Source organism: Apiospora marii (genome assembly GCF_038362585.1).
Source record: "Apiospora marii strain CBS 49790 chromosome Unknown utg000003l_segment0_segment0, whole genome shotgun sequence".
Classification (NCBI taxonomy): domain Eukaryota; kingdom Fungi; phylum Ascomycota; class Sordariomycetes; order Amphisphaeriales; family Apiosporaceae; genus Apiospora; species Apiospora marii.
In genome coordinates, this window is record NW_027117374.1 from 6,606,709 (window position 1) to 6,627,684 (window position 20,976).

Here is a 20,976-nt window from a genome sequence, read left to right on the forward strand (position 1 = left end):
ATTCGCTGTCCAAGTCTGCTGCTGTTCGCTGGCTTTGCTCATTTGGACCGGCGGCGCCATCAGCAGCTCTCTCTCCCCTACCGCAGCTTAACCATTCTACACTCCTGTACGTCAGAAAGGCTACACCAGCATGATGTCCGCAATCCGAATGCAGAGATTAGTAGGATACCTTCGCGCGGCTACGAAGAAGCACTTTCTAGTCAAGAAATCTCTCCCTTCGCAAGATGGAAGGCACCGTCAGTACTGCACCGTCTCTTTCTGGCAACTGTACTTCGCGGTACCAAGCCAATGAGTGCAGTGAGTACTTCAGTCGTAGATTATACGGTGCTAATGGTTCAATTGCCCAATTTCAATCTAGGTAAAGTTTTATTCCCTATATTCTACCAACCATTCTCCCGGCCAGCTCGTGCGGTTTGTTTCCCGTACTCTAGTAAGATGTCTCAGTGTGCCTTGCCGAAATCTCTAGATTCTGCATGCGGGTTTCCAACACAGGAGCATTGCTCTGCGTACAACTACCCTTTGCCCTCTCCAAACAAGGCTGGACTAGCCCCTCGACACTGCGGTCAACCGGCAAAGGTCACATGTCGAGCAACTACTTCACAAGGCCCGCAACATCACTCTCTGCAGAGTTCGCTCTATCGGTGATGATGTCCTCTGGCTAACTCCATGCCATCTCCGAGAAGGGCCGAATTAATCATACAGGGCCATGGCGGACGGAGATCGGATAGTTAGCCCACATTGTACGTATTAGGAGACCTTGGCGCCGGAAGTACAGCAAATTGAAATCCTTATGCGTCAATGATACCCGTTTTCCGCTACTAACGCCCTCGACTGCTGTAACCTATTCGCGGTTAGGAGAGCTCTTGACGAGGATTCTCTTTATACCTTAAAGCCTAACGACTATCTAGTTATTGCCGGCACCGGGTTAACAGCCGATCTCGTCTATGTTCTAATGTGAAAGGGGGGGTATGCTTGATTATATCCTCCTGAGCCGGTGGAGAAACTCTCGAATGCTGGCCTTGGTGGTGGCATTGGCGCGCATAAAGTCCATTCTCCTTGAAATACTAGAACCGATAGATAGAGGTTTATGCAAGAAATTGGTGATCCAGCCCTTCTTAAGAATGCGGTGGTCACTATTGGCTTTAAGTATTCGCTGAGCGAACATTCTGACCACGATGTGCGGAGGTGCGACTTCTAGTGTTGTCTGAGTGATGACCCAGGCCTCAATGCGCGACTCTTCTGTGATAGTTAGGAGCTGCCGGTCCTCCCGAGCCTGTTGCTGCCACTTCCGGCCCTCTAAGTGCTCGGTCAGCGTCGCACGACCGACATGGTTCTTCTTGGCTGCTTTTCTAAGCGAGAGGCCACTCGTGACGTCCTGAATCGCAGCCTGCAAGTCTGACTCGTTTACTATGAGGTTGCTGAAAAAGAAAAAGAAAGAACGAATCGATCGGTGTGGTTTAATTGCTTAGGCGGTAAGAACTGACTTATTTATATGCGGATGGGATGAGGGCGCGATTCAGGGGCTGTCAGAAATACCGGCTCGTTTAGGGGGGCTCGTTGAGGGGTGAGCTGTCTTATGCGGTAAGTAGCAGCGACCTCGGCGCTCCGCAGTAATGCCGGTGGGGCGATTTGACGTCTTGGTAGTTGACAGAAGCGGCAATTGAGGAAATGAATGTGTATATTGATCCAACTGTTAAAGAAAATCAAACAATAAAATCCCCCAATACCTAAGTAGAATGTGCCAGATATACCGTGTGTACAAGTCCTCCCTTCTGGCGTTATAGCCCAACCTCATTTTACTCATTGAGCTATTATGAAAAGATATTAACTGTAGCAAATCCGGGTTTCAAGAAAGTAGGTTCGATAGAGATGATGTAACTAAACCATGGAAATAACTAAAGTTATCTCTTGAAGAGTAGTAATGGATCACTATGAAGTAGTGAAATCAAATCTCATGTCTCCTGTACGGTAGTTAGAGGTACGAGCTTCCGTGGTAATAAATAAGCCAGAATCCTGACTTACCCGGGAGGTGGAATGCATGCACACTCCTTGTTAGATCTTGCATCGGGATTGCAGCATAATATCTCTTCAGGCAAGCTGCATTGGAAGGATCGTCCTCTTAAGGAAGAAGGATGGGTAGCCGAGAGATCGATCAGCAAGCGGCTGCTACGTGAACATGAGGAGCAGTCTCGCAAGGCGAGGGATTGATCATCTGGATCTTGATTGCTTGGCATAGTATTCGATTTTTTTTCTTTACACACTCGGCACTACATGAATGTCTCCTTTTTCTTATCGCTGCACTGTTGGCACCTTGTATCGCAGTGGAAATACAGGCTATTCATCCTTATAATCCAGACATGAATTCCTCCATTCATAACTACAGTGGGTGGCAAAGACTTATGCTTGTCCTTTCTATGCAAAAGTTGCTGTTCTTGCAATACAGCTCAGTAGCGGCGGTATCGGCGTTCTCTGATGTCTATTGAGAGTCGGGTTTTGTAAGTGAGGGGCTCTGCTACCATTCCAAATCTATTACCACCGTGATGCAGGAACCTGGATCTAGGAACCGTGATATAGGAACCGCGATCCAGGAACTACAAGGCATGAATTGAGATTCGGGAATCATGATCCAAGAACTGTATTTAAGGAACCAGAAACCGTTTCAATTCTCCTCAGCCACCTTAATCCAGTATGCATTGCGAATGCGCGCGCAACCTAAAAAGAGTACAGTGGAATTCGAAATGGTTTCGCTTTTTCAGGGCCCAGTCGTACCTTGGCGCTGAAAGGTACGTACCTCAAACAAACGTGGGGTACTACAATGGATAGCTAGCCAAACGCTAGATAGCTAGATCTTTGAGCTTTTAGTCCGACGCAATGCTAAGGTTGTGAGGAGCAAGACCAATATGGTAAATCAGCCTGCACGCCTGGTTAACCTTGCCGTGGGGCAAAAGTAAGATGCAATAACAGCAGGTGGTGGAGACAATGACGAAAAACAGCACCAATCGACAACGCGTACGCAGACTCGGACTGCCTCCGGTAGCCATTTTATAATTGGTAAGTAGTTGGTATCCGTTGCCTGGAATATGCATGCGATCTTCCATCTTGGACCGCAACGAGCTTTGGTGCATGAGTCCAGTAAGCCGTTACTCGGTGGAGAAACCGGTTTTGGAGGCGACAGTCAAGCGCGGCAGAGCGGGGCTGGAGCAGGGTTGCTCATGCTCGTGGACGTCAGGGTTTTGGTCAAGGTCCGCATCGGTTCCGCCAGCCCAGTCCATCTCTCCTAACGTGTCATTGGCCAGTCCCGTCTGGTTGGATTGACTCGGACCCGGACAGCTGGGGAGGACAAAAGGTCCAAAGGGCCAAGTCGCAGTCCGAGAGCGACCATTGGGGGCTCCAGTACGGAGTACCTCTCTAGGAATTCCATTTTTCAGTGGCATTCGACGCCTGGCTTCTGGCCTGGCGTTGCTCGCTAGCGCTACCAGTAGCGGGGTTGATCACTATCATGCTCCGCTACGGCCACTACAGTGAATTGCGAGGGAGTTGGACATCAAGTAAATTTAATAATACCCAGCAGCGGCCCCAAGCGCTCCGCTAGTCCCAAAAATGGCCATACCGCAACCTTATGGTATTTGATGATAAACCGGGCATCACCTAGATCATAGGGCTTGTCAGGATTACGAAACATAGCTAGGAGCATACCAGGCACTGCTGCCTTGTAGATGCAGCATGCATCGTCCCCATTTTCTTTCCTGCGTGGATGTCGTGACGACCCGTACTTCCATCTTCGCCCCGTCCGCCCCAGCTAAACACTCGACGTAGCGTGCCCAGACTGTCGGGTGTAATACGATTGATTCGTAATACCTTGCTGCCACAACCAGCTAAAATCCTTGCCAGCTTCAACTTTTCGAAATTCTTTGCAAAGCGTCCCATACATGAAACAGACTGTACTACGTAGCTCACACCAGATGCCCTCCTCCAATGCACGATTATATCATCCCGCTTGTAGTTGTCCCGGTAGCAGTTGGTCCTTTGCTATTACGTGAATCAGCGTTTTGGGTTGTTTCCACTAAGTTGTTTTCTTTGCACATGGTCTTCGGGTCATAAGCTTCGCATTAGGGATGCATCATGTGGCTCTCATATGCGCACGTCAACGAGCTGCAGCTAAGCAGTTGAGCAACACGAATCGAGACACAAACGCAATTGAAACAATAAGAAACCCTAAACTCCTGTTTTGACTGCCTTTTGTTTCTTCTTGACACTTGACATGCGAGACCAAATGACGTAGGGTCTCGGCTCCACCAAAGGCATACGGCATAACGCAGTCATCGGTCTTGCGGCGGGGGTGCGAAACTTCAACATGGCGACCACCAGAATCCCATTTATATGGAGCGGGCTCTGGTCAACCCTAGCTTTACCGGGATTCCCCATGATGCCCCAATTGCTGCAATGGACTCCATGCGATACGTGCGACTGCTGCCATCCGATTTCACCACCTCTGCTGCCCCAGGTCCGGACACAGCCTTAGTTGCTCCACCCCCACTAGTGAGGGCTGTCATCAACGAGACGCGCAAGAGGAAACGGGTCGGCACCCAGCTGGCCTGTAATCTTTGTCGCTTGAAAAAAACTCGGGTAAGTTGAGCCGAACATTCGCCCTGCGGGTATCTATCATCTGATTCGTTTCCAGTGTGATGGGACTCGGCCGAGTTGCCACTCTTGTGTCAGACGCTCCAAGAAGTGCGTATACAATGACAAACGGGACGCGGCACAGGGAGCCGTCGACATCGTCGAGCTCTTATACCTCGCGCCGTATGCGGAGGCCTTGGACATACTCCGACTCCTGCGGACAGCTGGCGATGCGTCTGTCGTCCTATCCGTCATTCGGGGGAACGACAACGACAGCCCAGATTCACCTTCAGAGCACTCCTCACCCCGGACATTCGTCCCGCAAAGGTCATCACGTTCCTTACGGAACACGGGCCACGAGTTGTGCATCCGAGAAACATTCGAGCCTTGGACAGATCATCAAGCCCCTGTACCTCTGAGAGAATACCGGCCGCGGTGTCGCAAGATGCCTCCTGCCCGGGAAGCTCGTGAGACTCGCCAAGCGCTGGCTGAGTAAGCGGACTGGCATGGCAAGCATCGACTTTCTGTTCGCAGCCTCCAATCTCTCCCAACAAGGTACTACAGCCAGGAAGCCTGTGAGAGGATTGAACTCCTAATTGCGGAGGGTTTGTCGAAGAGGTTTCGCTAGATTGCGGAGTGGGCAAGGGGTGCATTTCCGATGGTTGTTGGCCCGTCGGCACCCCAACCGCCAGGATTACCGGCGGCCGCAGCGAGCCAGACCTGCTATGCGCAGCACGGTCAAAGACACCAGACGAGGCATCCGAGGCCATATTTTGCTCGCCTGTGACTGGCTCCCGGAGAAAAGCATCGATCTCAGCATCCTGTACGCCATGGATCCTCAGCAATGCGAGGAGCTTCTCGTTCGTAGCGGCAACGGCACGAGCCGCCTTCTAGACCCCAATAGTGGCCCAATAGTGGCCTGAACTCCGCGGCTCTCATGCTCAGCCAGTCTCTTCTCCAGACTGGCGACATACTCGCGCTGACGTTAACGCGCCTGTTGCTGGCTCTGGCGATTGGCCTCGCGGTCAGCGGGCACTCGGACCTATGACCTTATCATCAGTTCTCATGCTTCTAAAGAGGTCAACAACCCCTAAGAACAGACCTTTCTAGGCATTTCTGCTTGATGCTAACGAACCAGTTCTTGAACCGTTTGTGTTGTTGCATTTTGAAGCTTGTTTTGCTCTCAATGGTGAAGAGGTTAATAAGGTCTGACTACACTTATCGACCAAGATCGAAGCCCCGATGTGAGCCCCACTTCAGTGCATCATGGTTGGCACTACAGCCCCAGTTAAAAACAACAAGTCCTTCGTTTCGCATGACCCCTTTTCACATGACTTCTTCAGGACTACGGCGTGCTGGTCCAGTGCCTTTCACATCTCATACGCATGCTCATTGAAATTTACAGCATCAGTGTAGCCGTCAATAGAGATCTTTAAGGAGAGGATGGTGCTAGTTTCTCATCTTTTGCGTGGATTAAGTTAAGCCATGCACATTACGAAGGAGCGCGTCTTTGGTAAGAGATGGGCTTCGTGGCAGATCATGTAGATAATGCATACAATTTCATATAACGAGTGACTACTTAGCATGCTATCTTGATATATCCTGGAGGCGGCCCTCCGGATGAAGAGATCAGCTATGAACCAGCATGCTTTCCTTTATATCCAACCCCGATTCTCAGTAGGAGATACTATATCCAAAGGATACATTCAACCTGCGCCGAGTAATAGCATGGCAAAACCTGACTTTCGGTGGCTCGAACTTTAGTTGCTGGTACAGGTTACAAGTAAAACCTCTCTAGTCAGAGCTTCTGTGGCTGACCGTTTCTCTATCCATCGTTAGCATATACAAAATCGAACAGACCTACACCTGGAGGAAATGATTACATGTTCGAGATAGAAGGGTGGCTTTACGGATGTAGCCAAAATCATGCTACGTGAGAAATGGATGATCAGTTTCAACTTACGCGAAGTCACCACGGCCATTCAGCGGGTTCCGTCCGTTGGCTAGAAGTTGGTACCCTCCAGTGGCGGCTCGTCGTCACCAATGGTTTTAGCAGCGCCCGGGCCCGGATGGCCCTGCGGGGGCTGGTCGATCGTGGTCATCATCCTGTTGCACTCTGCGAAAGAGACAGGCACCGGCCAGAACGTCTCATTATCATAGGACTGAATGCACCTCTCGACTCTCTCGATAGTCCTTCTTGCCTCCCTGCAGCAGCTGCCCGCCGTACGACTGCAGGAGCTCGCAGGCTTTGTACGACGAGCTCGAGTCGGCGGGAGGGCAAGGGAAGGAAAGGCACGCCGCACTAACCGGCCACGAGCGCGACTTCTCTCTCGCACTGGACAAAAATCTGCTACCCCAAAAGGTCGACTGGGCTGACTGGAGACGCTTTGTGGCGGAACTTCTTGCACACCGAATCTACGATGGAATTGATGAGCGCTTCTATTACGGCGAGCTGCGCTTAAGCCGATTGAACAAGCTGCAATACCTGGCCTCCGGCACCGCGTACATGCCGCCTTGGAATCGCTACGGAGACTTCTTTCGCGACAACTTTGCATGGTTGGCCTCAGCGACGGTCTACATTGCTGTGGTACTCACGGCTATGCAAGTCGGCCTTGCGACATCGCTTGCCACGAACGAAGCGTTCCAAGCGGCGTCGTATGGGTTCACCGTCTTTTCCATTCTCGGCCCTCTTGCTATCATGTTCCTCCTTCTGGCCGCGTTTCTCTGTGTATTCGTATGGAACTGGATAGTGACGGTTACATTCGGCAAGAGAAGGCTATCACAGCTCACAGCCTCCCAAGGCGTTGCAAATCGGCGGTTTGATCCACAGCCACCAGTCCTCCCATACTAAGCGGAATGGGTTGCTCTCCTCTTCCGCTACATACGAAGGTGTCGAAGATCAATACGTTCCACATAGAAAGCCGTACGAGTCGATGCTACGACCTCGGGACCATAGTCGTCAACTTATGGAATGGTACTATTGTTTTGAATGAATGATTCATTGTGTGTGCTCTTGTATTTGACTTGTGATTATTGTGGTTATCACTGTGCTTGTCCAGTCCCAGTTTGCGAGTGTATTCGACACCACGTCCATGGCGGGCGCAGCGTGCTGCACAAGCAGCTTACAGCACGAAAACAAGACGATGCCACAAAAGTTTGCCTTAGGGCAGCGGCTGGCCCTCCACCCACATGTCTCGACTAACGCGTCTACGGCGCGTTTCCTACAGTGCCTGTCTTTTCCTTACAACACGCAGTAGACTAAACCCATGGCGTGCTGGTACCTCCCGGAGTCACACGATAGACCCCTACGAGTCGCATGCAGGCTGCCGGGTCGCCGTCCTCCTGTCGCGTCGTGCTCTACGATGCGTCAAGAGCAGCGACGAGTGGAGCCGCCAGGGACAGAGCTGTCGGCTGTGGACCGATCGATAAGGCGCTACTAGAGTGGAACAGCACCCCGCAGGGTCCATGTTCGCTGTTGGGGTGCCTTGGAGTCCTGTCGCATAAGCCTGTTGCGCACCTCAGCCCATTGGCTAGGAATCGGTCGGTCTTGGGAAGGTAGAAGCAGAGAAGCTGCAGAGCGGTGCGTCGGTGAGCACGAGTCATGCCCCCGAGCACAGCTTCTCCCGCGGGCAATGGTCTTACCAGTCGCTCGTCCGTCCTGTTCGAGGGGCTGCGCCTCACCCCAGCGCTAAAGCACGAGAAGCCCTACTCTCGAATGTAAGCGACAATGGACCGGAGACAAGCCCGAGCAACAACGTGTCCATCGACCCGGAGGTGCTGCAGCGCATCTACGAGCTCGTGGCCAACTCTCGTAACGAGGTCCGAGACCTGAAAGAGATCATCAACAACCAGCAGGCAATCATCCAGCAGCTCACCGCCGAGCTTCAAAATGTCACCCAGCAATTGGAAGAACTCAGGAACGGCGCGGCCCTCGCCGGCAGCACCCAGACGAGCCCTCAGGCCTCCTACGCGCGAGTCGCACGCACGCCCCCGACAAGCCAGCCGAGCAACGTACGCACGCTTACCTCGATGAAAACGACGCCCTCCACGTTCACTGATACTTTGTACTGCACGATTGACACCTCCCGGATGGACGATAAACGGGCGGCTGTGACCGCCCAAACGGTTCGAGCCGCGATTGAGAAGGAGATACGAGCGACGGGAGAACAGAAGGACTGGCGATGCCGTGCCGTGACTGTAGACCCCAGGAAGCCCCAACGCATCAAAATCGTCTGCCGAGATGAGACCGAGCACCGACTAGTCAAGCAAGCCGCCGAGAAAACGAACGCGTCAGGAGCTCGCGTCCTGCGAGATGAACTATACCCAATTAAGGTGGATAGCGTCAGGCGCACAGCAGTCCTCAACGAAAACGATGGGATCCGGGACGGAGCGGCCGAGGCATTCGGACAAGAGAACGAGACGACAGTCGCCAAGGTGGCATGGCTGAGCCGGAAGGACAACGGGAAGGCATACGGTTCCATGGTCGTCTACCTGACGAAGGCCGCCGAGGCGCGGAAGTTCCTCGAGGAGGGTTTCTTTTACGCCGGAGGCGAGTCGGGCTACACGAGGGTATTCGAGCGACGAGAGCGCCCGGAGCAGTGTTACAACTGCCAGCAGGTGGGACACAAGGCATTCCAGTGCAAAAACGCCCAGGCCTGCGGACGATGCGCAAAGCAGGGACACAATCACCATGGCTGTGAAGCAACCGTTCTGAAGTGCGTCCCGTGTGGAGGACCACACGAGTCATTTAGCCGACACTGTCCGAAGCTGTACCCATCGAACCATGGCTAGACCGTTTCGCATCATTCAAAACAACGTAAGGAAGCAAGGACCCGTACACGACGGCCTCCTCAACGATGAAGATGTACAGTACGTGACAGTAATTTCGATTCAAGAGCCTCACGCGAGGATGGCGCAGGGGCGGCTCCTGACGACACCGATGGGACACCATAGGTGGGTCAAGATGGTTCCGCCAGTTCGGAGAGAAGGGAGATGGCCGATCCGGACCATGCTCTGGGTCAGCAAGGAGGTGGAAGCGGAACAGGTCCCGGTTAGGTCCCCAGACATCACCGCAGCAGTCGTGCGGCTGCCGGAACATGCGGTCTCTGTGGCGTCCGTTTACGTCCCTGTGGAGGATCCCCCCGCGCTCCAAGGAGCGTGCAGAAAGCTGCGCACTGCTATTGAGGCAGTGAGAAGCAAGACGGGGGCAGTAGTAGAGGTGGTTATCACGGGGGACTTCAACCGGCATGACCAGCTCTGGGGCGGAGAGGAGGGACGGCTGGAAAAGCAAGGAGAGGCGGATCCGATTATTCATTTCATGGCCGAATTCGGCCTCAACAGTCTGCTCCCGCGGGGTACGAAAACGTGGAGTGGAGGAGCCTATAGCACAACCATCGACCTCGTCCTCGCATCGGAAGAGATGAAAGATTCGTTAGTCAAGTGCAGGGTGCCCGACACGGAACATGGGTCTGACCACCGGACCATCGAGGCAGTCTTGGAAATGGCCACACCAGCGGCAGAGAGCCAGGAACGACTTCTCTTCAAGAACGCCCCATAGAAGGACATCAACACCCGGATCGCAGCGGCATTGGCTACGACGCCCACGGGCGGCACGGTCCAACAACAGACTGACCGGCTGATGGGAGTCGTCCTGGAAGCAGTGCACGCACTGACTCCTAAAGCCAAACCATCGCCGTACGCGAAACGATGGTGGACAACGGACCTAACACAACTCCGGCGCATTCACACGTATTGGAGAAACCGAACCCGGGCCGAGAGGAGGGCAGGATGCACTAGGAGTGACCTAGAAGTAACGGCGAAAGGTGCCGCAAAACAGTACCACGATGCCATCCGGCAGCAAAAGAAGAAGCACTGGAACGAGTTCCTCGCCGACAACGACAACATCTGGAAGGCAGCAAAGTACCTCAAAGCGGGCGACGACACGGCATTCGGGAAAGTCCCCCAGCTCGCCCGAGCAGACGGGACGAGCACTTCCAACCAGGCGGAACAGGCGGAGGAGCTGCTTACCAAGTTCTTCCCCCCGCTTCCGGACGAGATTGCCGACGAAGGGGACCGCCCGCAGAGAGCGCCCATCGAGATGCGCGCGATCACGATGGAAGAGATCGAGCGGCAGCTATTCGCAGCCAAGTCCTGGAAAGCACCCGGGGAGGACGGCCTGCCGGTGGCCGTCTGGAAAGAAGTGTGGCCGGTGGTCAAGCAACGGGTACTCGCACTTTTCCGTACGTCGTTGGAGGAAGGGGAGCTACCAACCCAATGGCGCCACGCAAAGATTATCCCTCTCCGAAAGCCCGGCAAAGAAGACTACACGATCGCGAAGGCCTGGAGGCCGATCTCGCTACTGTCCACACTCGGAAAGGTAATGGAGTCGGTTATTGCGGAAAGGGTTTCGTACCTGGTAGAGACATTTGGGCTCCTTCCAACCAACCACTTCGGCGCCCGGAAAGGACGGTCGGCTGAGCAGGCACTTATGCTCCTGGAAGAACAAGTCTACGCTGCTTGGCGAGGTCACAAGGTTCTCAGCCTGGTAAGCTTCGATGTCAAAGGGGCGTACAATGGGGTATTCGACGTCAGGCTTCTCCAAAGGATGAAGGCTCGAGGAATACCAGATCAGTTGCTCCGCTGGATCCGCGCTTTCTGCTCAGGTCGTACGGCGACGATTCAGGTGAACGGACACACGCCCGAAAGCCGTAGCCTACCACAGGCGGGTCTGCCCCAAGGTTCTCCTCTGTCTCCGATCCTGTTCCTCTTCTTTAATGCAGATCTGGTACAGCGGCGGATCGACTGCTACGGGGGCGGTGTCGCCTTTGTAGACGACTTTACGGCCTGGGTCACAGGCCCAACGGCGCAGAGCAACCGCGAAGGGGTAGAAGCCATCATCAACGACGCCCTCGCGTGGGAAAGAAGGAGCGGTGCGACGTTCGAAGCGGACAAGACAGCCATCATACACTTTGCCCGCCAACCGTACAAAGCCGACCCGGCACCCTTCACCATCAAAGGACGGGAGGTGCGGCCCAGGGAGCACGTCAAGATCCTCGGGGTCATCATCGACACGAAGCTCAAATACAAGGAACACATCGCCGAAGCCGCGGCCAAAGGGCTGGAGGCCGTCCTGGAGCTGAGACGGTTCAAGGGGCTCTCCCCTGCCACGGCGCGACAGCTTTTCACGGCGACGGTGACGCCGGTGGTAGATTACGCGTCAAACGTCTGGATGCATGAGTGCAGGTACAGGGCAGCGAAACCCGTCCACCGCATCCAAAGGATAGGGGCTCAGGCGATTGTGGGAACATTCATGACCGTGGCTACGAGCGTGGCGGAAGCCGAGGCCCACATTGCCGCGGTCCAAGACCGGTTTTGGCGGAGGGCAATTAAAATGTGGACGGACATTCACACCCTCCCACCGACAAACCCTCTTCGCAGCAGCACAGCGCGGATACGGAAGTTCCGGAGATACCATCGATCGCCATTCTACCAAGTCGCGGACCTGCTAAAAGACATACCCATGGAAGAGCTGGAAACCATCGAACCGTTCGCACTAGCCCCGTGGGAGAGGCGGATAAGGACGATCGCGGAGGAGTCGGACGCGAAAGCTAAGGTCGAACGTGCCGACTGGGCGGTGCGCATTGCGGTGAGCAGCTCAGCCAGGAACGGGCGAGTGGGCTTTGGTGCAGCCATCGAAATACAGAATTCGATTCGAGGGGACTGCCTGCACTTGGCCCGCACCATTACACTCGGTGAAAGAACAGAGCAGAACCCGTACACGGGAGAGCTAGCCGCTATAGCCGACACCCTACGTTCGTTGCCGAAGCTCCGGTACCGCAAGATCCTGCTCGTGACGAGGAACAAAGCAGCGACCCTTACACTGAGGAAGCCACGTCAACAGTCTGGGCAACGACACATCCGTCAAGCCTACCAAGCTATTTCGAGCCTGCGGAGGGAAGGGAACAACATCGTCGTCGCCTGGCTACCAACGCATGAAGAGGACGAACTAATGGATCGCGCGAAGAAGGAAGCGAAGACCTCGACACGGCTAGGTGCCGAACCAGGGACCAAGATGCCAGGAGCAAAATCGACAACACTGAATCTTGCATGGGCCAAACGGAGTGCTCCAACAAGCCTGCCGGAACGCGTCGGGCAACACTCCAAGCGCGTTGACACAGCTCTTCCAGGGAAACACACGAAGCAGCTGTACGACCGACTCTCGTGGAAAGAAGCCAGCGTTCTTGCCCAGCTCCGAACAGGTAAAGCTAGGTTGAATGAATACCTCTACCAGATCAAAGCGACACCGACAGACCAGTGCGAATGCGGACGAGCGAGAGAAACGGTGGAACACTTCCTCTTCCGATGCAACAAATGGACAACATACCGAACAGAGATGCTACAGTGCACAGACACCCACAGGAGCAACTTGTCCTTTTACTTGGGTGGCAAGTCACCCTCAGACAATGAATTCTGGGCCCCAGACATGGAGGCCGTACGAGCGACGATACGATTTGCCATGGCGACAGGTCGGCTGGATAGGAACCAGTCTTCTCACTAACGCGACCACTACTAACAACCCGTGCCTCAGACTGCAGGCGCCGCTTCAGTTGCCGAGGATAGGATGCTGGACACTTGGAGAAGGGCCTTCAAGCTAGCCTGCCAGGAAACACTACTAACACACGGGATCCCGAACAGGAACGTGCTGACAGTAATGGAGTGACCTACTGAAATAGAGTATGTAAGGGCTCTAGGTGACAAGGAAGCGATGTAGGAATGTACAGTAGCTTAGCGTTAGTTGCCCTTTCGGCTTCGCCGCCCGGGCGTTAATAAATTGTGTGTGTGTGTAATATCTTCCCATTTCACGGTTCGAACCTCGTCAACCGGTCCGCTTCCACGGCGGTCCACGATGTCCTGCAACTCAGGTATGAACTCGGTGATGGGGTGATTGAAGTACTTCTCCCCGGTCTCTGCCAAGTAGGCGAGGACAGTGAAAATCTTGGTGACACTCCCAAGTCGAAAGACAGTGTTGGCGTCCACTTTCTTGACCCCTGTCGTGTTATTAGGCAGGTCCTGAGCGGTATGGAACCGCTCAAACAGGATCGGCGGTCCTGGGTTCGTGGAGAAGAGCTGGAGGGTGTAGCTATAATTAGCGGCCGTTTGGTCCACCGCATCGAAGGTAGCCGTGAGGTTGGTCATTGCGGCCTTCCATATCGCGTTGTCTGCGAGATGCTGCGGCTTGGGAAACTCGCCCCCCCAGATGGGACAGTTTGGGCCGAGACCGTGTTTCCTACAGTAGGCTGTTAGTAAGGGATATTTGGAAGGGACGAGAAGTGGGCTAAATAGAACACACGTTTTCTGGTGTCTCTGGAGGTGCTCGCGTCTCTTGAAAGCCGTCTTGTTCTTGCATCCGGCGAAGTCGCACATATGGGCTGCCTTCGGGATCGTGCACACGGGGATGGGAGCACCATCCGTGTAGGCTGCCTCCTTCGCATTATTTCGCGTTGACACAACCGCCCCCATACCTCTGTAGCTATGCATGTTCGATGGCGAGGTTGTACCGGAAACGACCAAGGAGTGGCCCTCTACCGCTTCCGGCTGGGACGAGAGCTCGCAGGCCCCATTGGCCACCGTGAATGATAGCACAGGAATAGATGGCGATTGTGTCGCGGAATCAAGCGAAGGGTATGAAAGCAAATGAATGGGATCTGTTACTTCGAGAAAGTCGACTGAGTGTATAGGGCCTCCAAATACGTCGGTGAAGTCGAGGTCCTGATCGCAAATCATTGAGGAAGTATGTCCAGAACTCGGACCAATAGGGCAATATCCACGGAGGTCTCCTGGACAGAAGACATCGCAGCTCATGGGTGCAAGCCCCGGGACGGCCTCCACCTCTTCCATGGCCCCGGATAGTCAACTTGAATCAAGACTCGATCTACTAGACAGGGGCTGTTACGGGGCACGGGAAAGCGCATTCGAGGATTGTTTCACGAAAGGAGCACACGAACGCCGTCGGTCTTGGTCATTATGCCATCAGTAAGCCAGCAACAAGGTTTTGGAGGTCGCTAAGTTGACTGCGTTGGACCGGGCTTGTCTAGTGATGCTTGAGGCCAGCCCTTCTGTCGCAGGGCCTTCAAAGATGAAGTAGTGACTTACGTCTGAGCGAGGTCCTTTTGGTGAGCAGATGAATGGTGATTAAAGGAAGCGCAGCTGGCTCTGTCCAATATCTGGGGTCGTACTAAGGAGTGGCCGAGTGCTTCCGGTGCTGGTAGCGTTAGAAGTGCGTTTTCGCGGCCTTTATCACAGCCTCTGAAGAGTATTGGATGTCCTCCTATGTCCACTTATCTCGCCATAGCTAGCGCCATTTGCACATACGGCCCATATGGATGGTGACACTTGCCGTCGTCTTCGTAGCACGTTTTGGTTGGCGCCACTGGCAAGAGTTCTGGTCCCATGACTGGGCTTCGCCGACGACACACATTCCGCCGCTCTCAAAGCGTATGTAGTCCCTAGTACGCTGCTGAAGTGCTTCTGTGGCTCTGTGGTGTGGGCTAGTCGGGTCTTGACGATAGGCAGCCGAAACGCATCTGGCGGCTCCCTCAGGTACTCCAGTAGTAGCATGCGCTCATTACCAAATCTTCAATGCTGCTCTTCTGGTTCGTACCGACCGGTATGATAAGGCGACAACAGCTCAGTTATTTGCATCTATTTCTGGCCACGCTACCTGAAGCGACTTCCGGTCCTATTGGCTTGGTACCGCAAGGTACAGTTGCCAGAAAGGGACGGTGCAGTACTAACGGCTTCAAAGCCGACCACGAAGTCACCCATGAAGAGGCAGAAGTCGGCTGCAGCATGCCCAGCTATATGGATCACGTGGCGCAGAGCTTGCGACGAAAATGAAAGGGGTGGGGCACCCCGCCCACCCGGTTTGGCGTTATGTTTGATGCCGTTCATAGAGCTGTAGGTTCGCGAACCAGAGTGGAATTTTAAGCACTTTGCCTTTGCTGTTGAATGTACATTGCGATCCCGCAAGTGACTGTCAAAAGTATGAGGAGGCATTAATGTCCCAGTACATCGTGGCTAATACTCCTTCTAGGAAAACTCACCTTTTACGATTCCGATTTAGAGCTTTGTGAAATTGGCATGGCAGATCTCAGCAAGGGTGAATACCAACCAACCAATTAACCAGCGTTAGCTGGTTGGTTTGGAAAACGGTTGATCAAAAAAGCGTTGGTTGATTGATGGTTGGTAAGTGACCTCTCGCCTACCTTTCGGACGGAAACATTTGAACAACGCTTTTGACCGGGAAGCCGAGATACAAAGAGCGAATCTACACCCACAAAGTCCATGAGCAAAATCAACGCAAACCCAGGAACGTCTACGTCCATGAGGCGACGACGAACAAGTACAGCCCAAAAGGATATGAGGGATACGAGATCGCTCAAGTACAAATACAAAAACCCGGGGCAGACTTGTTTTCAGGTTCGCCAAAACAACACAGAATGCAGAGCCAGGTGTGATACCTTTGATTCGGCTGAAGCAGCTGACCTCGAATTAGCGTGTTAATGGTGGCATGTGCCTGTGAGATACGAGATTACTGAGCTGGCTTCCTTATTTGGACCAGCGGCACCATCAGCAGCTCTCTACCTGAGGTCTACATCTGCCCTATGGGTCGTATGAGCCGTATGGCGGTGGCGCACTTGCTGGTTCACACGAGGCGCTTTCGAGTCCCTCCAATTCCCGCCGAGTCGTGTGCAGCAGAGCGACGTGGATGCGGAACCAATTGTTCTGCTTCGCCCGACCGTAGTCTCCGACTGGACCGTTTTCAATGCATTCGCAATGGGACCAGAATCGTACACTGGTATACTGTACTTTACTCTTTTTGCTGCACCAGCTCGAAGAGTTTCACGGGCTGTTTCGGGTCCTGAATTCTTCGTTGGACCGCAGCGTCGAAAGAGTCTATGGCGCACTAGCACGATTAGCGGGCCAGGTCCCCTAGAAAGCAGCGTGGAGCCGGTCCGCGACCCCGCGGTATTTAGGGCCAACTGCCCAATCTTCTGCTGCGCAAAAACTTATCCTCGTCAAGACACGCCGAAGAGAAGCAGGACCGAAATCCATCTTGCCAATATGGGTTCTGGAACCACATCAATAGCTGCCAGCAGGACTGGGCTGAACAGGACCGGGCTAAGCAACAATGGACGCGCAGCAGAACTGGCAGTGATAGTTAGATTGCGGCGAACCGTGCTTTGCAATTGAACTAGTACCCCACCCCACGTAGCAGAGCCGCTTCCTCCTGCGGCTGACGAGACCAGCTACCCCGGTAAACCGCTTTTTTTCACCGAACAACAATAGCTTCGATGCAATGGTCAGTCACAACGGTCAACCTTCGATACAGGCAGTAAACCTTCATTTTCTATATTCCCCGCCGTGTTTGGAGTATGTCCTAAAATGGCGTTCCGCCGTGGGAGCTTTGCGTTGTATTGGGCGCATTTGACGAGCGTGCGGGGGAGAGTTCTAGGGCTGGTAGAGAAGCCCACCGAGCTGAAAGACTTGAGCAATGCATGGCGGCTGTTATTTTTATATAAGCTGCATATCTCATTAATTCCCACCTTACCTGGGCTGTGGTCCTGTAGTTTCCGCAATGGCTGTGTGCTCCCACAAAGTCTCTATCCCTACATTATCTACCCTATCATCTACCACGTCGATAACAAAACATATATACCCTGTTACGCCCGCATCATCCCAAATATCTTCAACTCCAGATGAAATTGTCACGGTTAGGCCCACAGTCATCGTCACTACAAGAGGCCCTGACGTTACATCAACAAAGGAGGTGGTGGTCTACCCACAGCAACCGGAGCGGAACCATGCTGTATTCGTTGTTTTCAAATATTCGGTGGAAGACCCTTCTCGAAGCCATGTGATTAAAAGGTCTTGGGTGGTCTTTGAACAAGAACGTGTTCCTTCAGGCCAGAATTACAGCCAGATTTGTTCATGGGACCCGGCAGCAAGTATCGAGGCTAATGAAGTTAGTCTTGACGATGTGCCATGGCCATCTGATATCGATATTGGAGAACATGATTTAGGGGGGCTGCATGGTTGTCTGTATCATGGGAGTAACGCGGGTGCAGGCGGTATCTCATGCAAAGATGTGGCAGCGGGGCTATGTGAAGTAGAACAGAACATAGTGAACTCTGACCGCATGCCTGACGTTCACAAGGAGATTCATTGTCAGGAGGCCGGTTATGTAGGGTATACTCTTTTTCCTAAGGTTAGGTGTCATATTTAATCAGATAGGCATGTACCCAGCGGGCAAGTGAAAAGATCACCCTAATATACCAACCAACCACGAGGGCTCAGAATGTAGCACCAACCAACCAATCGTCGTTAGGTGGTTGGTTTGGTTGGTTGGTTGACATCATGGAGGCTAGACGACCTCTTCTATTCTTAATAAAGGTCTCATTATATGCGTACACTAATCTGGCTCGAGTATGACAGGGGAACTCCACCAACTAGGCACCGCCGGCACGTCATGGGTTCGTAAGACAGCGTTGAGGATCGACCCCGTACGTGTACCGCATCACCAACACTGTCACATTGTACGAGCGAAGGGGCTGCGGAGTTTGTCTGTCAGCGCTTCCCTCATCAACGCTTCTTTCGACAAGGGTTTTCTCAAACAAGATGCCTTTACCCTCGCGGCATGTGAGACTCGCCGGCGGCGGACCGGACATACACGTTCATTGCTTGCAAGTTTATACCAGGTACATAAAAGCTAGCCCTTTTAGTCGTCGAAAGAGGAAGAAGGATGGGAAACGAATCAGCCATGGGGGTAGTAAAGATACTCGTGACAATTACCATGCATTTAGTTACACCTAGATTCTACTAGTCATAGAAGTGTACATGAACGGGCGCTACCAACAAACAAGTCCCAAGCCATATCGATTAGTGGATGGAGCAGTAGCGGCGAAGGATGCTTCGAAAATGGTGCCCAACACGCTAATCCTGGTCGTGCGCGAAGGGGTCATCAACCTCTTTGGCACATCTTTGCTGCTCTACAAGAGCCACCGTACGCCCCCGCCGAAGTATTCTCGCAGTATCGTAAAATGCCGCCTCGACGTTGATACCGTACTTTGCTGAAGTCTCGACAAATCCGCAGCCCAGCTCAAGCGCAAGAGCATGGCCCTCTTGATATTATGAGGTGATCGGAGCTAGAATCAAGTTCTGGATGGGCACTGCCACTCCCCCAACACCGAACTGCCAGCTTGGACGATGGCCCGTTCCGGCGCGCGACATTCACTTCGACAAACGTCGGCTTCTCTAAAGCTACAGTACTGTGAAACCAAGCTCAGCATCCGTATTTCAATCTGAGATTCTTGGCAACGAAGTAGTACGGGGTATCTGTACAGTGAACAAAAGCCAAATTCTGCCCCAACACCGGCTGTACTCCGAAAACGCCTGTTACGCGTTGTACCGCATTCCAAGGGCCCTAGATTGGATACAGACGCTGAGACTGGATTTACATTGTATAATGAAGCGCCAATGATGACAAGAGTGGGATCAGCACCTTTCAAAACGTCTAATGCGGATTCTAGTTGACACCTGTCCTGCTTTGCCTCCCACTGAGCAGCCGAATACTTACGACATGAGAAGTCCAAAATCTCATCTTTACTTTCAACAGCTAGACCGATACTGGCATCTTCACGCTACTACAATGAATATAAATATGGTGGGTCAACCAAATCTCTAACTTTTCGTTTTTTGTCATTCACACGTCCACCCCCAACCAAGAACTACCATACAATGGCAGGCTCGAACAACCAAACTGCGAAGCCACTTTCTGCCACAGGAGCTGGCATTAGGAAGAACCCTCCAAGGGGCGCCAGTGAAGCGGCAAAAAAGGCCCTTCAAACACGAATAGCTCATATGGATTCTTCCACTCCGGAGAAGGAAGCTGAAAAAGCTACCGCAGAGGCAGAGCTAGATGCAATGGAAGGAGTTGAAGAGGAGAAAAATAACCAAATCGAGGGCATAAAGGCGGAGGAAGATAGCCTTTTCCTTCAAAACCCTACAGAGCCGGTAAAGGAATTATCGGAAACCACACCATCGAACTCAGGCAATGGCGAGCCTGTAAAACCTGAAACCAAACCGAACATTGTCGTCACTGATAATGATGACTCAAAGCCACCATCACATAAAGACCCTGAGGATGTAGCCGACTTAGCAGATGTCCTTGCCCAGCTTGGTGTAGGTAACAGCTACGTCGATGATAGCGGACTGGAGGCAGTTGGCTGGACACCAGGCGGCATGGGACATAAGCAAATCATCCTGCGGGACGGACCACCGAATGCGGCAAGATACCGTGTGATGCTACAAAACCAATTTCCTACGACTATCACCCAAGACAAGAAAATGAACCTAAGAAACTACAGACCAGGCGAAGAAAAAGTAGACGGAGAGTGGGTTGTGAAGAAAGGTACCCCTCTCACGATTCAAGGCGTAGCCTGGATTTATCCCAACAACCATGATTGCCCAATCCAACTATTGAATCCTGATAACTGGCCAATCGCGAATGGGAAGAATGCCGGAACTAAGAGAAGCCCTTTCACTCTGATCAGAGTCAAGTTGGAGACCGAAACAGGGTTCATGCGGAGCTGGGAAACGAGGTCTACGGTCCGACGCATACTGGGTAACTCGAAAACGACATTGAGTAGAGACCTCATGATTGGCGAGTCCGTTTTAGTTCCAAAAACCCAGAGCATTGGACTAGCAGATGCCGCCATTATCATAGGGGCCAAGTTCTGCGAGATCCGCCATGGCGAGTGGGAGAAAAAGGAACGGCGCAGTCTCGATAGGTCTCCGTCCCCCAATCCAGAGGCCGATATAGTACACGGAAACATGGCCAAGCTGTAGAATTGAGAAATTCTATCTGTTCTTGGGTATATTTGCGATTCGGGTGCATGGGCTACTACACGGTGCTTTCCATGTCAAGCAGGCCTTGATATCTCCTTTGTTATCAATATTCTCATTTTTCCTTCGAAGATTGGATTTTTGTAAATTTCTTTATTTTCCTAGTTGAGTTGTTTTAGTCATAAGTTACCGCGGACTCCTTGACCGACACCTCATAACGGTGGCTGTATTCTGGTTCTACCTCGGCTCATTCTATGAGAATAAGTGAAATCATACACAGGCAACGGGTCCAATGCGCTAAGTCGGGCTGCAGACAGAGGCGGATACTTACTTCCACGAGCGGACACTCAATGGCTCAAAGGTTCATGGCGTAGCCAGCTGAAAGCCCTCGAGGAGCGATGGCATCTTATAATCGATCATACCACGAAAATAACTGTTTCTATCTTGGTATAT

At 52.8% G+C, this 20,976-nt stretch overlaps 5 protein-coding genes across 5 annotated transcripts; 4 read left to right on the plus strand and 1 right to left on the minus strand.

Annotated features, from left to right (window-relative positions):
* Positions 1–4,443: 4,443 nt before the first annotated feature.
* On the plus strand, positions 4,444–5,116 carry PG985_005582 (uncharacterized protein; the record flags this gene model as incomplete). The annotated part of the gene is made up of 2 exons (XM_066825351.1): positions 4,444–4,626; positions 4,682–5,116. 2 exons carry the CDS (start codon positions 4,444–4,446, stop codon positions 5,114–5,116), a joined length of 618 nt encoding a protein of 205 aa, XP_066688511.1.
* Positions 5,117–5,345: 229 nt separating this feature from the next.
* On the plus strand, positions 5,346–5,668 carry PG985_005583 (uncharacterized protein; the record flags this gene model as incomplete). Its single annotated transcript, XM_066825352.1, has 2 exons — positions 5,346–5,480; positions 5,525–5,668. 2 exons carry the CDS (start codon positions 5,346–5,348, stop codon positions 5,666–5,668), a joined length of 279 nt encoding a protein of 92 aa, XP_066688512.1.
* Positions 5,669–6,663: 995 nt separating this feature from the next.
* PG985_005584 (uncharacterized protein) lies at positions 6,664–7,471 on the plus strand (the record flags this gene model as incomplete). Its single annotated transcript, XM_066825353.1, has 2 exons — positions 6,664–6,765; positions 6,812–7,471. 2 exons carry the CDS (start codon positions 6,664–6,666, stop codon positions 7,469–7,471), a joined length of 762 nt encoding a protein of 253 aa, XP_066688513.1.
* Positions 7,472–8,138: 667 nt separating this feature from the next.
* Positions 8,139–13,815, minus strand: PG985_005585 (uncharacterized protein; the record flags this gene model as incomplete). The annotated part of the gene is made up of 2 exons (XM_066825354.1): positions 8,139–8,150; positions 13,525–13,815. The coding sequence occupies 2 exons, from the start codon at positions 13,813–13,815 to the stop codon at positions 8,139–8,141; spliced, it is 303 nt and encodes a 100-aa protein (XP_066688514.1).
* Positions 13,816–19,416: 5,601 nt separating this feature from the next.
* On the plus strand, positions 19,417–20,526 carry PG985_005586 (uncharacterized protein; the record flags this gene model as incomplete). Its single annotated transcript, XM_066825355.1, has 1 exon — positions 19,417–20,526. The coding sequence occupies one exon, from the start codon at positions 19,417–19,419 to the stop codon at positions 20,524–20,526; it is 1,110 nt and encodes a 369-aa protein (XP_066688515.1).
* Positions 20,527–20,976: the final 450 nt, after the last annotated feature.